A 17,203-nucleotide genomic window follows, 5' to 3' on the forward strand; every position below is an offset into this window, starting at 1 on the left:
CTGTTGGTCATTTGTATGTCTTCTTGGGAAAAGCGTTCAGGTCCTCTGCCCATTTTTTAATCGATTAGATTGTTTTTGTTGTTATTGTTGAATTGTATAAGTTCTTTTTTTCTTTTAAAGACTCCTTAGCTTTTATTTTTTTCCCTTTTATCCTCACCTGAGGATATGTTTTTTATTGCTGGCATGTGTGTGGGGGGGGGGGGGGGGGAGAGAGAGAAAGTGAGAGAGAGAGGGAGGGAGGGAGGGGAAAGTGCCCCGGCTGTGGATCGAACCTGTAACCTAGGTATGTGCCCTGACCAGGAATCAAACCCTCTACCTTTCAGTGTATAGGACAATGTACCAACCAACTGGGCCACCCAGCCAAGGCTGTATGAGTTCTTATGCTATATTTTGGATATTAACCCCTTCTTGAAGGTATTGCTTGCAAATATCTTCTGCCCCACAGAGATCCCTGGAAGCCCCAGTAGTACAGGTAACAGAAAATAAAAACTTGTGTTTCACTAGCACCTACTGAAAAACAAAAGAAAGACCTCTAGTTTATCAACTAGCTAAACAGTGAAGAGTCAAATACTTAAAATAAAATACTTCATGCCCTGGCAGGGTGGCTTAGTTGGGAGCGTCATCCCATACACCAAAAGGTTGGCAGGTTTGATTCCTGGTCAGGGCACATACCTAGGTTGCAGGTTCCATTCCCGGTAAGGATGTGTGCAGGAGGTAGCTGATTAATGTTTCTCTTACATCAATTTCTGTCTCTCTCTCTCGCTCTCTCCCCCTCTAGCCCTTCCTCCTTCCTTCCATCCCTCTCTTCCTCCCTTTTTCTCTCTCTAAAAATCAATAAAACATAACCTCGGGTGAGGATTTAAAAATATATGTATATTTCATTCCCACAAGGGTCCAGAGATGAATCCGTCAATCCAAGGTAAGAAGGGAGTTCAGAAAGAAAAGGAAAAATCTCAAGGAGATGTGCATCCTCTTTATGACCTGGTCACCTCAGTCTCAGAGTAGCACTACCTCTGTGGTGGGAAGTGGCAGGCTATGGGGTCACCTGACAGGTGTGTTCCCTGTGCTGCCTTCCTGTAGCCAGAAGCACCTGCAGAGCCACTTTCTGTGTGAGTTGATCCAGCTGTCTCTACCATGTTCTACCTCAAGGGTTAGGGGAAAGGTAGAGGGTGGGAGGGGTTTACATATCTGCAGCTCTGTTCTTTCTAGTGGGTTTAGCTGCAATGAGAACAGACCGCTTATACTGGAAAGTTTTTTCTGCCTTTTCACAATCTTCCAAGTGAGAATTTTATTGCCCGGGGAGCCATTGAAGGATAGGATGGACAGTTCCCATGGCTGCAGATTCCTTTGTCCAGTAATGACAGGTTGTTGACACCTGCCACCCTTTGCACTGCTTCTCTGCCACTGACCCTGGGCTCAGCCTTGATGTGTGCCAGCTTCACAGGCCTGATTGCTGTCTCTGCCCCTCTGGTTTACCCAGTGGGGGTTGCACCCCAACTGTTTACTGCTATTGCATCTTTTGGGGTAGCGGAGAACTCCAGACTGAGTCTGTGGCTCTAGTCTCTGTCCTTTCCTCATCCTTTTGCCCCTGTTCACCTTCAGAAGTCTCAATGCATGGATTTCTCATACATGTTTGTGTGTTGAGCAGGAAATCCTTTATTAATTCAATAGCTGTCCAGCCTGTCGTAACTTCAAGGGGAGAGACTCGGTGGTCTTCTCATGCTGCCATGCTGCTGACATCTGTAATATCTAATAAGTATGTTTTGGGGTTTTTTTGCAAATTCATTAGGATATTTTACACATAATATCATGTGTTCTGCAAATAGAGCTATTCTTGCTTTCAATTTGGATGCCTTTTATTTCCTTCTTGCCTAATTGTTCTAGCTAGAACTTCTGGTACAAAGTTGAATAAAAGTGGTGAGAGTAGACATGGTTCTTTTGCTCCAGATTTTATGTGGAAAGCTTTCAGTCTTTCACCACTGAATATGATATTAACTATGGATTTTTCATAGATGCTGTTTATCCTGCTGAGGAAGTTCCCTTCTATTCCTAGATTGTTGAGGTTTTTTGTCATGCAAGTATGTTGGATTTTGTCAATTGTTTTTTCTGCATCAATCAAGATGAACATGTCACTTTTTTATTTTGTTAATGTGATATATCACATTGATTAATTTTCTTCATATGTTGAACTGCCCCCCCCCCCCCCCCCAAGCATTCCTGTGATAAACCCCACTTTATCCTGGTGTGTAGTTCTCTTAACAAAGATTCAGTTTGCAGGTGTTTGGGGGTTTTTTTGAGGATTTTTGCATTTGTATTCATAAGGGGTACTGATCTGTAGCTTTTCTGTGATGTGTCTAGCTTTGGTATCAAGGTAATGCTGCCTTTATAGATTGAATTAAGAACTTCTTCCTCCTCTTCTATTTTTTGGATCAGTCTGAAAAACATTGGTGCCAGTTCTTCTTAAATACTTGATAGAATTCACCAGTGAAGCCTTGTGGGCCTGCACTCGTCTGTGTTGGGAGAGTATTGATTTGTGAATTTTTCAGCATTCCTTCTTTCATTTGCTTGTTGGCCATGTTGAATTTCTTTTCTAAAGTCTGTGTTCAACTCCCTGATACCAAAACCAGGTAAGGACACTACAGGAAAACTACAGGCCAATATTCCTGATGAGTATGGATATAAAAATTCTCAACAAAATACTAACAAACCAAATTCAACCGCACATTAAAAGGATCATACAAGCCCTAGCCACTTTGGCTCAGTATTTAGTGTCAGCCCATGGAATGAAGGGTCCCGGGTTTGATTCTGGCCACAGGCTCGATCTCTAGCCCTGGTCAGGGGTATGCGGGGGGCAACCAATTGATATGTCTGTGTCTCTCTCACATCAATGTTTCTCTCCCTCGCCCTGCCCCCATTTTTTGAAAAGCAATGGAAAAAATATCCTTGGGTGAGGATTAAAATAAATAAATAAAATTAAAATAACAGGATCATACATCATGATCGAGTGGGATTTATCCCTGGATGCAAGGATGGTTCGACATGCAAATCAGTAAATGTGATAGAATAGAATGTGAAAGAAAAATCAGCCATCTCAATAGATTCAGGAAAAACATTTAACAAAAAACAACATCCTTTCATGATAAAAATTCTCAACAAATTGAGTGTAGAAGGAACATGCTTCAACAAAATAAAGGCCATCCATACATGACAAGCTATCATCATACTCACTGGTAAAGGTTGAAAGCTTTTCCTGTAAAATCGGGAAGACAAGGGTATGCACTCTCACCACTCCTATTCAACATAGTACTGGAAGTCGTAGCAGGTCAGTCAGGCAAGAAAAACAAATAAAATGCATCCAAATCCAAAACGAATAAGTAAAATTGTGTTTGCAGATAACATAACCTAACTTGAAAATCCTAAAGATCCCATCAAAAAACTGTTAGAATAGCTACCCAGTGCAAAGAGAGGAAATTTGGCTTACTTTATTGTATTAGTTATCTATTGTTGTGTAACAAATCACCCCAAAACTTGGTGACTTGAAACAATAAACATTATCTGCCAGTTTCTTTGGGTCAGAAATTTGAAAGCAGCTTAGTGGTGTAATTCTGGCCTAGGGTTTCCCAGGAAGTTGCTCCCAGACTGTCAGCAAGTCTGCAGTCCTATGAAGGCTTGATTGGGGCTGAAGGATTCACTCCTAAAATGGCTCCCTCACAAGGCTGTGAGTAAATGCCTCAGTTCTTTGCCAAGTAGACCTCTTGAAAGAGCATCTTGAGAATCCTTTATGACATGGCAACTAGTGTAGCTTCCTCCAGTGCAGGTGACCTATGAAAGTCACAATGCCTTTTATGACATAGTCACACGTCATTTCTGCCAGGCGCTTTGGTGGAAACAAGCTCCTAAGCATAAGGAAAGGAAAATCAGGCTCCACCTGTTGAAGGGAGGAGAATCAAACTGAATATCACCAGCAGACCAAGTGGAGGTAAGCAGTGGAAGGGACAAGAATACGCCTAGACAGTGGCTTTCTGATTGCTTCATTAAGTTGTTAATGATGTTAAGTCTGTTGATAAGACTTGGGCTGTTATTGAGATACATACTTACATAACATTGTTTTCTCCCTGCTACTTAGGACATCTTAAAATTCATATACTGGAAGAAAACAAATGATAAAAATCCAACTGAAATATGTGAATAGTCCTTTTTTCCCCTGAAGTTTTGTTTTAAAAATGATTATTTGAAATAAAGCAATCATCTGTCAGTATTTAAAAACAAAGGTTTTATTTCAGATGCTGGGGATTGGAAAGAAGGCTAATTGAACTGGTCAAAAGTATGAATTATATAATGTCTTTAGAACATCCAATTGGGATTAACTTTTACTTTTTGATGGAATTTTAAACAGAAAAATGTTAAAAGAATAGTATAAGGAACTTTTATATACATTTTACCCAGATTAACCAGTTGTTTGTCTTGTGACATTTGCCTTATCATTCTTTTGTGCTAAATAAAACCACCAGTGATAGAGGTAATAAACCAATAGTGTGATGTGATAGTTAGGTTTCTTGACTCATTGCAATGAAAGAAATTACTGACCAGAGGAACCACAGGGCTTCTCACCAAAGGGTAAAACAGATTTCTTATAGGATTTTGGTGGCACTTAGGTGAAATTAAATGAAGTAGTATTTTCATAGGGTCAGAGCAAAGCCAGGGCTGTGTGTAAAGGGGTCAACATCAGGTCTGGACTGCGAAGTAGATGTAGAGGTGTTGTTTTCCTTGAAAACTACAAAATTGAGAAAGAGGAGGAATGTTGGGTTCAGAAAACCCTTATTTGTAGCTCTGGTATCTCTGTTGGCAATTCTTCTATCAAAGTTGCTTACTTATATCCTCCTAGCAAAAGTAGGATATTTCAGAAACTTTCCTTATATTGCTTTCCAGTCATTTCCCCACCTGAGAGACAAGCACTGTTTTGATATTTTTCATGATGGATTGATTGATCATTTTGCCTGTCCTAGAACTTTAGATGACTGGAATAATGTGTGTAGTTTCTTTCACTTACCATATCATCTGTGAGAGTCAGCTGTATTGTACAGCATTTTGCAGCACTTCTTACCTTTTCATTGCTAAGTAGTATTTGTATTTTATCAATATACTACAATTTGTTTATCCATTTTCTTATGGATGGTTTTATGTGTTCTTTCAGTTTTGAAATATAAAGAAGAAGGCTGCTAATTAATATTTTTGTATAAAGTTTCCTGTCTTATGTTTTTATTTCTCTTGGATATATATCTAAATGAGAAATTTCTGTGTCAGAGGCTAGATGCATGGGTATATGTTTAACTTTTAAGAAACTGCCAAAACTTTTCAAAATGATTGTCCAATTTTACATTTCCATCAACAATTTATGGGAGTTCCCCAGTTGCCTCACATCCTTTCTAATTGTTTGGTGTTTGTAGTCTTTTTAGTCTTAGCCATTTTTGTGGATATCAAGTGGTCTTTCATAGTAGCTTTAATTTTATTCTAGTTTCCAGTGATGTTGAGCATCTTTTCATGTGTTTATTGGCCATTCATATATTCTCCTTTATGAAGTGTCTGTTCGTGTCTTTTGCCCCTCTCTCTGTTGGATTGTTGAGTTTTAAGAGTTCTTTGTTTTCTGAGTACAAGTCTTTCTTAGACACGTTTTTTGCAAATATTTTCTCCTAATCTGTGGCATGCTTATCGCTTTCTTAATAGTGTCTTTTGATGAGTGGAAGCTTTTGATTTTGATGAAGTACAATGTATTTTAAAATTTTTATAGTTTTAGCTTTGACAGTTAGGCCTGTGATCCACTTGAAATTAATTTTTATTTATTGTGTGAAGTATGGATCCATGTTCATTTGTTTTCCATATGGATATTTAGTTTGTCCAGCACCATTTGTTGAAAAAACTTCTTTTTCCCATTGAATTGCTTCTGTACCTTTGTTGAAAATCAAATCACTGAAAAGTGTGAATCTATTTCTGGGCTTGTTCCATTGGTCCATGTGGAATAGTAGGTATTAATACACTTTGAAAAACTATATAAAATGCTTATTAGATATTAGCATACATAGAACAACCTTTCCATTCCTGTTTTGATGGCTTTGAAGATCTTTCTTATGAATAGCTTGTGACCAATGATATTTGGAGGCTTTTCAGCATGGTCCTTTTCCATTGTTTTATGGATTCTTTTAAGAAATACCAATCTTGATGGCACAGATGATTTTGTAAGGAAGAGCCAGAAAATATTGAAGGCTTGGAGTCAAAGTGATTCAAAAGACTTGGATTATGACTGTCTATGAAAGCATGAAAGTGATATATGAGAAAACCAATGTTTAAACTCATTTCTTAAAATCAGTATGAAATATAAATTCTAAATTGTAGAAAGCACTGATGAAATTTGATAGTAATATTTGTGGGTTTTGTTCTTCCTTTTATATTAATATTTTGTTATTTATTATGCTCTTTCATTATTTTCATGTGAAGTAACACAGTTACTCAGTTATAGATTAGTCTGTTGCCTCTTCTGAGCTGTGTGAACTCACTGAGCATTGATTTTTTGCAGCTATAAAATGAGATTATGTTTATCTAGTAGCATCATTATATTTATTCTTTTCCATTTAAATTCCAAGAGCCAGCACATTATATGTGAATCTCATAGCATTTCAGGTAGGCTGTTCATCTATCCTGGAAAAGTGAAACTTTGATGTTATTAAAATGTTCTTTCTCCATTGGATCTTTTGGCACTAGAGAATAGTGAGAAAAATTTTATTTAAGTAATATAAATAATTTTATTTTTTAACTAGTGGGGAGTGAGGAGAGAGACAGATCAATGTCTTTGAGAACGTAAACAGTTGAGCACTGTACTATAATTGGAATGTGATGTGGCAGTCATATGCCTGCAGCTCTATATAGAACCCCTGGGAATATAACAGCCACAGATATGGCCTGATGAAGGATTGTTTTGTACGCTACTCAAATATAAATGGCATTGCTATTGATGATGTGATTTTTTTTTCTCTCCTAAACAAAAAACAAATCTTGGTAAAGTTATGAACAAAAATAAAATGCAAATTTCCTTGATTTTACATAGGAGTTGTAGTTTGGAAATAGTCATTTTGTCCTAAAACAGCAAGAAAAGAAAAAGATATTTATGCACAATGGAAATGCTCATTTTGTCCTAAAGTTGAAGGGGATAAAGACTATGTGTAAAATGGGCTTAGGTTCTGGCTTTTTTTGCTTGTTTTGTTTTAACATACTTGAATGTCCAGTTGAAATTTGAAAGTCTAGACTAGTGATTTTTCAACCAGTATGCTGTAGCACACCAGTGTGCCACAAGAATTTTAAAACATGCAATATTTGACTATGTAGTCAGTGCACTGACCTTTTCTCTCTTAGATTGTCAAATTAATAAATGACAACAGCCAAGACAACAATAGCTGTTGGTGTGAATGAATCAAAATTATACCTATTTTTTGTCAGATTGACGAAAAATATATTGTTTTTTGGTGTGCCGCAGAATTTTAGTAATTAGCTTTATGTGCCATGAGATTAAAAAAGTTGAAAATCACTTGTCTAGGCTGTTCTTTGTTGTGTAGGACTGTTGGGTGCGTTGCCGGATGTCTTGAAATCCTGGCCTCTTTCCATTAAATACAAGTAGTTATCTTAATCTTCTGATGACTAAAAAACATTCCCTCCATAACAATGTCCCCAGACTTCACCAACCTCATTAAGATCTATTGGTCTTAGTTGTATAAAAGGTGAGGAAGTCATGTGCTAGAATACAAAATAATATTCAACTTATTTGTAATTATGCATTGATTAAATTTAAAATGGGTAATTTGAGACCTTTGAAATTAAGATGGCTGTATCTTATGTTCTTATTTTTCCTAGAAAAATGAATGAAAATAAACCAGGCGACTCACAGAGTCTCGGTAAGTAACTGTACTTAAAATATTTTCAAATATAATTTAAATTATTAAGATATTTTATTTTATTATAATAAGTCTATTTAGAATGCTACTCAAACAGTAGAAATGAATTCCCTGATCCATGCTTGCTTCATAGATTCATACACTAAAGTACAATATTGGTTGTATTCATTTCAACAAAAACCTGCTTTAAGAACACAATTTGCCATATTTTATTTGTATTCTTTATATATATTTATCAGGTATAGTTTGTACATGAATAAAACAGTATTTATTTAATAAATAAATTTTTTCACATTTTCCTTAGAAAAGGAAAAATGTGAGCACAATTTAAACAATACATAAAAATTTAACAGGAAAAGAAAAAGTTACCTCTGAATGTTCACAACAGTGTCCTGAAATAGATGATCTTTGCTTTTAGTTGTTGTTTTCTTCATTTATATCTTGAACTTAAACGGTATTTATTGACTTCCTACCATGGAAAATGAGAAAATTAAACTTATTTTATACTCTTCTTCTACCACTCCTCCCCTTATCTACCCTTTTATAGATTTATTTTTTTATTCCCTCTCAACGTATTACACTTAAAACTCTGTGCCTTGCCTATCACTTATAGAGAGTATCTGTGGACTCTACATCATGTGGGATAAGGAAATTTGTGTTCTTAAACCTCCCTTTGCTTTCCTGATTTTATTTACAGACTTCTTTCAACTATGCTAATAGTTCTAAAACTTAGTAATTCATGGACTACCTTCATAAATTTGCCAAGTGGAAATACTACCTATTCTGTTACTACTTAATATTTTGCTAAGATTGTTTACACACACACACACACACACACACACACACACACACACACACACATATGTATGTATATATAAATGTGTTTGTTTCATTATTATAATGCAACCAGTATCATTTGCTATAGTAGAAGGTGATGTTAAGTATAATGAAGTCAGAACAATTTTACTGAATTTTAAACATTAAAATTAAAAAACAACAAAGTACAAATAAAAACAAATCTACTTATAAAACTACATGCTTAAAACCTAGCCTGTCCTGCATTCAGGGTCTTCATACTGGATGGAGGGAGGAGGGGAACAAGTGGAAAGCCACAGGCTCACAGTATATAGCAGATGCACCTCCATTCAAGCATACGTCATGAGGACTTCTTTTCTGTAGTCTAAGCCAATTCCTGTGTTTCTCTTTCTCTTGATAGCTGCATGCACACTTACAGTAGAAGTATAGGCACTGGGGATGAAGAAGTTAAGGTGGGAGCTGCCATTGTAAGATGTCCAATAAACAAATGGCAATTTGCTGGAGTTAATGTGGTCAGTTACTTTGTATGGGAAAGACAGGGGAGCTGAACTCTTAAAAGATTGAAGGAAGGGGCTTTCAGTTGTGACTTATCTCATTAAACTGGCGTGAGGAGGGTAAGTATAGGGGAGGTATTTCACAATATTAAATTTTAGCTCATGCTGTTTGTTTCCATTTCCACAATCTATTTTGTGACTAGCCTGTTAACAAATATACAGCACCTTTTTGACATATAACAGCCATTCTTGATTAGTTAAGGTAAATAAGACTAGCTGCTGCTGTTATAGGTAAACCTTGAAGTCTTAATGGTTTAACACAGTAAAAGTTTATTAGGTGCTCATGTTACAGTCCAGTGGGACAGACAGGGAGTTTCTGCTCCATGCAGTCACTTAGAGAGTCAGGCTCCTTCTGTCTATAGATCTGCCACCTTAAGATCCTCAGAGTCTTTTCAGCTAGTGATTTTTTCATTGTTTTATTAGTATGTTATTAGAAATGTTCTGTACAAGTAAACATCATGAGATAGAAAAGATTGATAATTATAATACTAACATTTATTCAGTTCTATGTGCCACACCCTTTTAATTATATTACTATATACTATCTCATTTAATCCTCACTAAGACATAATTTGAGGTGGGTACTGTTGTCCTCATTTTTAAGAGGAGGAAACAGCCATAAAGTGTCTGTGTTATCTGTGCAAGGTTACTCATTGAGAGTATAGATCTGAGTCTTAACTCACATCTCCCTGACTCTACAATTTGCCTTTAAAAAAATTTTTTTTTTAAACCAGTACTGTCCACTGGAAGGAATGTGGATAGTTACCTGGAGATCTTACACATTTCCTACCTTATAGTACTGAAAGTAAGTCATATACACACAATAAAGGCTAAAACCAAGCAAAACTATAAGAAATCTCATGGAGGAGAGTTTTGCTCTTAGAGTTGCTATGAATTCAAGGAGCAGTGTGAGATGTTTGGGTTAAGGTGATCTTAGAAGAATTTATCTTGAAAGTTGAAAGCCTAGGGAGGATACAGAGACAGAAGAGAGGAAAGGGGAAGACTACTTATGCTGGGGCAGTGCCTGTTTCTTCCCACCACACCATCTTCCTCGCTAGATTTTCTCTGGTCCTACTCTTGGAGAAACATGGAAATGGCAGTGTGCATCTTTGTGTCCCAGTAATTGAGGGCTAGGGCGAATTTACACTTTGGTTATATTTGGTTATATTTCTTGTTCTGTTTTCAGTCTATTTAGGCTGAGATCTGTATTCAGAGGTAAAGGAAAGAGTTGTGCATATCTCTGACATCACTGTTGACTTATGTAAAATATTAACCTGACTTCGTAGGAAAGGAATGAAGTGGGTGAGGGACATGCTAATTGGTGAGTAAGAGGTAGAGACAGGATTTTAAGCTGGTGTGGATTCTTTCAGCCTTGGGAAAATGCAGCTGGGAGGCTCTCTGGACACTGTGGCAGTCTGTATTCTTGATGTGGGTGAATTGAAGAACCTGCAGCTTGTGTCAAGAGCTCCTCCTGAAAACAATTAGATTCACCATATGATTTCAATTCTTTGTGGACTATAAGAGACACTTCACCATTTTTTGAAAGGAATATGAGTAGGAATGTTGTTAGCTTATGCATTATTTAGAGCCTGCCATCTTGCCTCGGTCTCACGAAGGAGAATGACAGCATTGTCATGGTGGTTTCAACATATGTGATGGTGGAAATATAGATGTTGGATTTTGGACCCTCCCTGAATTGCTGAGGATATTAAACCCTCATTTTTTTCCCCCACCCATCGTTGCAGATAGGTGTCTGGTATCTCATTATATTAAAAAGTTATATTGCATGTACATTTGAGAAATGCAGCATAATGATAACAAAATTATTAACTCTAGCTCATATTTTATCCAAAGTCATGCATATAAAAGATGACAGGACATCACATGGGCACAGATGATAGCTAGATTTGGCTCACTCTTATTTCCAATAGTGTCATGTAGAACAATTTTGCTCTGTTTTGAGACATTTTCATGAGGTACTTGGAAGTTTGGATAAAGACTATTATATCAAGACACATTAATAAAATGGCTTGACAGCAGCACCATCTTATAGTTACATAGTTCCTCTTCCTTTCCTTTTTGACCATTTGTGGGTCTCTTTTATCTCAGTTCTAGATTCTTGTGGACTTTCTCCTTTGTTCAGCACATCGTTGGTCACTCCACTGCCAATTCAAAAATCTTCATTGCGTCCTCTTTGAGCCCCAAATAAATTACAAACGCCTCAGGGTAATAATTGGGGTCATCCTGTGTAACCACCATCTAGAACAAGAAGAATAGAAACCACCCAGAAGTCCTCTTTGTTGTTGCTATCCTCATTCTCCTCCCCAGGAGTAATATGTGACCTGAAATCTTCTTTTGCCCATCCTTATGTTCATGAGATTCATCCATATTGTTGATTATAGTGGTAGTTCATGGCTGTGTAGCATTATTTGTATGCTTCATCAACAAACTTGCTGTGTATAAGGCTCTTCCTGTATGTGGCTTGGAGAGTTATGAAGTCTAGTAAAGCATAAGCTGGTCATGCAGACACGGAAGATTCGGTATGGCTCTGCTGGGACCCTCAGTTTCTGTCTAGACCTCCTCAGGAGCCAGAAAGAGTGCACACAGTAGCATGAGTGAACACTTTAAAATTGCTCTGGCTTAGGGCTGAGCTTCTCAAACCTTTTTCTTTTTTTTAAATATATCTTTATTGATTTCAGAGAGAGGAAAGAAGAAGGGGAGAGAGAGACAGAAACATCAATGATGAGAGAGTCATTGATCGAGCCCGCAACCCGGGTATGTGCCCTGACCAGATATCGAACCCCGATCGCCCGGATCCTAGGTCGACGCTCAACCACTGAGCCACGCCCAGCTGGGGTCAAACTTTTTTTCTAAAGTTATTATTACTGTGGTAAAATGCACATAATATAAAATTCACCATTTTAACTATTTTGAAGTGTACGATTTGGTGGCATTTAGTATATGTGCCATATTGTGCAAGCATCACTATCTAGTTCCAAAAAATTGTCACCCTCAAAGGAAACTCTATACCCATTAGGTAGTCACTTCTCATTTCCCCTGTCCTCAGCCCCTAGAAACTGCCAGACTGCTTTTTGTTTATCTCTGTGATATACCTGTTCTGGATAATGTAATCTATTATATAAATGAAATAATGTATATAACTGTTTGTACTTGGCTTCTTTCACTTAGCATAATGTTTCAAGACTTATTCAAGTTGTTGTATGTATCAGTACTTCATTCCTTTTTATAGCTGAATAATCCATTGTATGGATAGACTATATTTTTCTATTCATCCATCCATTGATGAACATTTGGCTTGTTTCCTTTTTTTGGCTATTGTGAACAGTGCTGCTGTGAACATGAGTATACAAGTATTCGTTTGAATATCTATTTTTATTTCTTTGGCATGTATACCTAGGAGTGGAATTGTGTCATAGTAACTGTGTTTAACTTTTTGAGGAACTTTCAGACTATTTTTCAAAGTAGCTGTTACTATTTTACATTTATACTAGCAGTATAAGAGGGTTCCTGTTTCTCCACAGCCTTCCAAACATTTGTTATTATCTGTTAATTGTTATTATAAATCTTACTACATTTTTATTATAACCATCCTAGTGGGTGTGGAGTGGCAACTCATTGTGGTTTTTTTTAAAATATATCTTTATTGATTTCAGAGAGAGGAAAGGAGAGGGAAAGAGAGAGAGAGAAACATCAATGATGAGAGAGTCATTGATCAAGCCCACAACCCGGGCATGTGCCCTGACCGGGAATCGAACCCCGATCGCCTGGATCCTAGGTTGACTCTGAACCGCTGAGCCACACCCAGCCGGGCTCATTGTGGTTTTGATTTGCATTTCCTTAATGACTAATGATATTAAGCATCTTTTAATATGCTTATTGAGTATATAGCTTCCTTGGAGAATTGTCTATTCAGATCTTTTGCCCCATTTTAAAATTGGGATTTTTTTGCTTTTTTGGGTTTTTTTTAATCCTCACCCAAGGATTTTTTTTTTCCTATTGCTTTTCAGAGAGAGGAGGGGAGAGAGAAAGAAAGAGAGAGAAACACTGATGCTCACATTGATTGGTTGCTTTCCGCTTGAGCCCCGACCTGAGGATTGAGCCTGCGACCGAGGTACATGCCCTTGACCCGAATCAAACCCGGGACCCTTCAGTCCGCAGGCAACGCTATAACCACTGAGCTAAACCAGCTAGGGCATAAAATTGGGTTATATTTTTGTTGTTGAGTTGTAAGACTCACTTATACATTCTAGACACTGGACTTAACAGGTATATGACTTCCAAATATATTTTCTTTTATTTACTCTCTTGTTACTGTCCTTTGATACACAAATATTTTAAGCTTTGGTGAAGTTCAGTTTCTCTATTTATTTTATTACTTTTGCTTTTAGTGTCTTGATCTAAGAAACTATTGCCAAATTCAAGGTTATGAAGATTTACCTCTATATTTTCTTCTAAGAGTTTTATAGTTTTGGGTTTTACATTTAGGTCTTTGATCTGTTTTGGGTTAATTTTTGTATATGGTGTGAGGTAGGGCTTTGATTTTATTATCTTGCATGTGACTATCCAGTTGTCCCAGCACCATTTATTTATTTATTTATTTATTTATTTATTTATTTATTATTTTCCAGCACCATTTTTAAAAAAATTTTATTGATTGATTTCTGGAGAGGGAGGGAGAGAGGAAGAGAGAGAAATGTCGATTTGTTGTTCCACTTACTTACTGTTTCATTGGTTGCTTCTTGTATGTGCCCTGACCAAGGATCGAATCTGAAACCTTGGTGTATTAGAACAATGCCCTAACCAATTGAGCTACCCAGCCAGGGCCAGCCAGCACCATTTGTTGAAGAGACTATTCTTTTCCCATGGAATGATCTTAACATCCTTGTTCAAAATTAATTGACCTTAGATATATGGGTTTATTTCTGGACTCTTCTTTTCCATTGGTCTATATGTCTCTCCTTATGCCAATACCACAGTGTTTTCATTTCTGTATCTTTATCGTAAGTTTTGAGTCTTCTCTTTTTTTTTTTTTTTAGGTCAGTCTAAAGGCTTTTCTCTTTTTCTCTATGACAGTCTAAAGTTCTGTTGATCTTTTCAAAGAACCAACTTTAATTTTTTTATTCTTTCTATTGTTTTCTATTCTCTCTTCCATTTATCTCTGCTCTAATGTTTATTATTTCCTCCCTTGTGCTAGCTTTGGGTTTAGTTTACTCTTTTTTCTTTTTTTTTTTTTCTTCCTAGTTCCTTAAGGTTAAAATTAAGACTTTTTATATAGACTTTCATGAACCTCAAGATCAGCCAGAGGTGAAAGTGTATAGTTTCTGGGGTCCTTCCTGAGTATGTACCCAGCTCTGAGAATTCCTTCTAGATTCCATTATATGTGGGAATTTTTCAAAGCCGTTATTTCCCCTTGTATCCCCACCCCCCTCGTTCCCAGCCTCTTCTCTCCTAAGCTTTTTAGCCTGTCACCTGCTTGCCCTGTCTGTTATCCTTTGGTTCAAGCTGCTGCAGCTAGTATATTTTTCTAACTGCTTTTGACAAATGGTCAGACTCCGGCCCTGAGAAAGTTCTGAGGTAGGCAAAACAGGAACAAGCGTCTGAGCCTGTCCCTCAGGGAGCCACCACACAGGTCAAAACAGTCACATTTCTTTGAGAATAAAGTCCACATTACCTCCTCTTGGACAATCCACACCAGGAACATGGGCCATCATACCTAAGGCCATTGCCCAGCTGGAGTTTGGGAGGTGGTAGGTAGTGGGTATGTTAAAATGCCATAAAGTTCTCATCAGAATAGCAACTTGTTTCTTTTTAAAGCATTCTCCTGATTGTCAGTTTTTAAATTAGATTTCAGAGTTTCTGAAAATTTGATTCTGACAGTTTTTGGCAGCTTAAAATCGTTGCCTTAATGGAGTTTTGAAGACTCCTAATCCATTGTTTTCAGTGGTGTTACCCTGCAAGTTGCCGTTTTAACTATACATTGGAATTCATCATTAAAGATTAATGAGTAAAATATAAAGTCACATTATTTTTTAGAAGTAGGCGTTGGAAATTTTAAATTACTGATAACAATATAACATGATTTGCTCATGCAGAAAGAATTAAACACAGCAGTTGATAGAAGTGCTAATTCCATAGGGTTTTCTTTGAAAATTTACAAAATGTTTCTTGTATCTATTTACTTTTTCACTATCAGCTTGTGTTTTCTGTCGGAAAAATGATGATTGTCCTAATAAATATGGAGAAAAGAAAACTAATGAAAAATGGAATCTCACTGTACATTACTATTGTTTGGTGAGTATTTTGTAATTAAATCTTAGAAACTTGATATTTTTCTAAAGAAGAGAATTAGATCTTGATGACTGGTTTCTGAGAATTGGATAAGTCATTTAACTTCTCTAGATCTCGTTTTGCCTATATGTAAAAATAAGATTTTCATTTATCAAATTCTAAGATTCTGAAATTATTTGGCACTTATAAAGACCTGTCATTATTACCTATTTATTTTTGTCTAACCTTTTAGGGCCTAATTGAAAAAAGGAGAAAATGATTCGGTCTCTAAGGGAGTTGTTCTTTTTTACCACTTTCTTGTTTTCATTATTGCTAGTGATAAATCTCATAAAAGAGTTGTTTGTAGATTGGGGGAGTAGAAGAAAAGCATTTTATTTCACATATCTGGAAAGAAAAGTTCTGACTAGAGGTAATAAATATTTGTAGAAAAGGAAATAGGTTAATTTATGGTGGGCCACTCAAAAGGAAAAAAAGTGATTTTATACTGAAAATTAGTCTCTTATTTGTTTCCCCTTCCCTCCACCAGTTTCTCACCTCACTGAATCTGTGTCTTAAGTTCTTATTATATGGATACCTCCATAGAGCTGTTCACAGCATAGAATCTGGCTTCTCGCAGAGCAAGTGATGAAAAAGATAGGGATAGATAGATGATGATAGATGGTAGGTAGGTAGGTAGGTAGGTAGATAGATGATAGATAGATAGATAGATAGATAGATAGATAGATAGATAGATAGATAGATAGATAGATAGACAAACAGACCAAGATGGAATCATATGACGTCTTTATGGTCTCATACCACTGTCACTTTTGCTTTATGCTGTTTGTTAAAAGCCAGTCATTAAGTCTAGCTCATGGGAAAGGGAATTAGGCCCCACCTCTTAAAGGAAAGAGTATCAACCAATTTGTGGACATATTTTTTTATACCCACCATAGTATCCATGTTAAAACTCTTTAGATGCTTCCTTGAAAAAACATCTAACATGTTTCTTGGTGGTTCTCTAAGACTAGCGTTTTGTGTCTCAGTTACCCAGTGGTTTAAGTAGACTTGTAGACGGGTCTAAGAACCTAATTCCTTTGTACCAAGACTTAAGGAAACATGAAATTGGCATTCCAAATTTGTAAGTTGGGGTTTATTATATTTTGCTTCACACAAGGAAACTTTTTCTTTTTTCTAAGAATTTATTTCACTTTTTATGTAGAATTAGGAGAGCTATTTTATTAGTCAGTGGGATTTTTTTCATAACTAATTCTTAAGTAATGTATTTCACTTGGTTTTCTTTTGGATATATTATACTGATTAAAATAAGCCTCTTTACTCACACATTTGAAGTGTTTTTGAATTATTTAATATATTTAAGCTGATCACATTAAATTTTTTTATATTCTTTTATTAATGAGTGTAATAATTCAAGAAGATACTGACCCAAGGCCCAACACTTATAAGATTCTGTTTCAATGTGAACAGGAACGTATAGTAATGTTACAAATGGCAATGGAATGTTAGAGCTGAAAGATACTTAGAGGTAACCTAGTCCAGTGTTGTTTTTTTATGTTTAAGGTCAGAGACATTAAATTACTTGCC

General features: G+C 36.5%; 1 protein-coding gene across 1 annotated transcript in view; it reads left to right on the plus strand.

Annotated features, from left to right (window-relative positions):
• The window catches only part of G2E3 (G2/M-phase specific E3 ubiquitin protein ligase), a 64,074-nt gene that overhangs the window by 10,907 nt on the left and 35,964 nt on the right, over positions 1 to 17,203 (plus strand). Inside the window, exons 2-3 of the mRNA XM_016209512.2 lie at positions 7,900 to 7,940; positions 15,525 to 15,622. Of these exons, the coding sequence (XP_016064998.1) occupies positions 7,904 to 7,940; positions 15,525 to 15,622 (135 nt within the window). The 5' untranslated portion in view covers positions 7,900 to 7,903. The remainder of the gene's footprint in view (positions 1 to 7,899; positions 7,941 to 15,524; positions 15,623 to 17,203) is intronic.

This window comes from Miniopterus natalensis, chromosome 1, assembly GCF_054644295.1.
Source record: "Miniopterus natalensis isolate mMinNat1 chromosome 1, mMinNat1.hap1, whole genome shotgun sequence".
NCBI classification, from domain to species: domain Eukaryota; kingdom Metazoa; phylum Chordata; class Mammalia; order Chiroptera; family Miniopteridae; genus Miniopterus; species Miniopterus natalensis.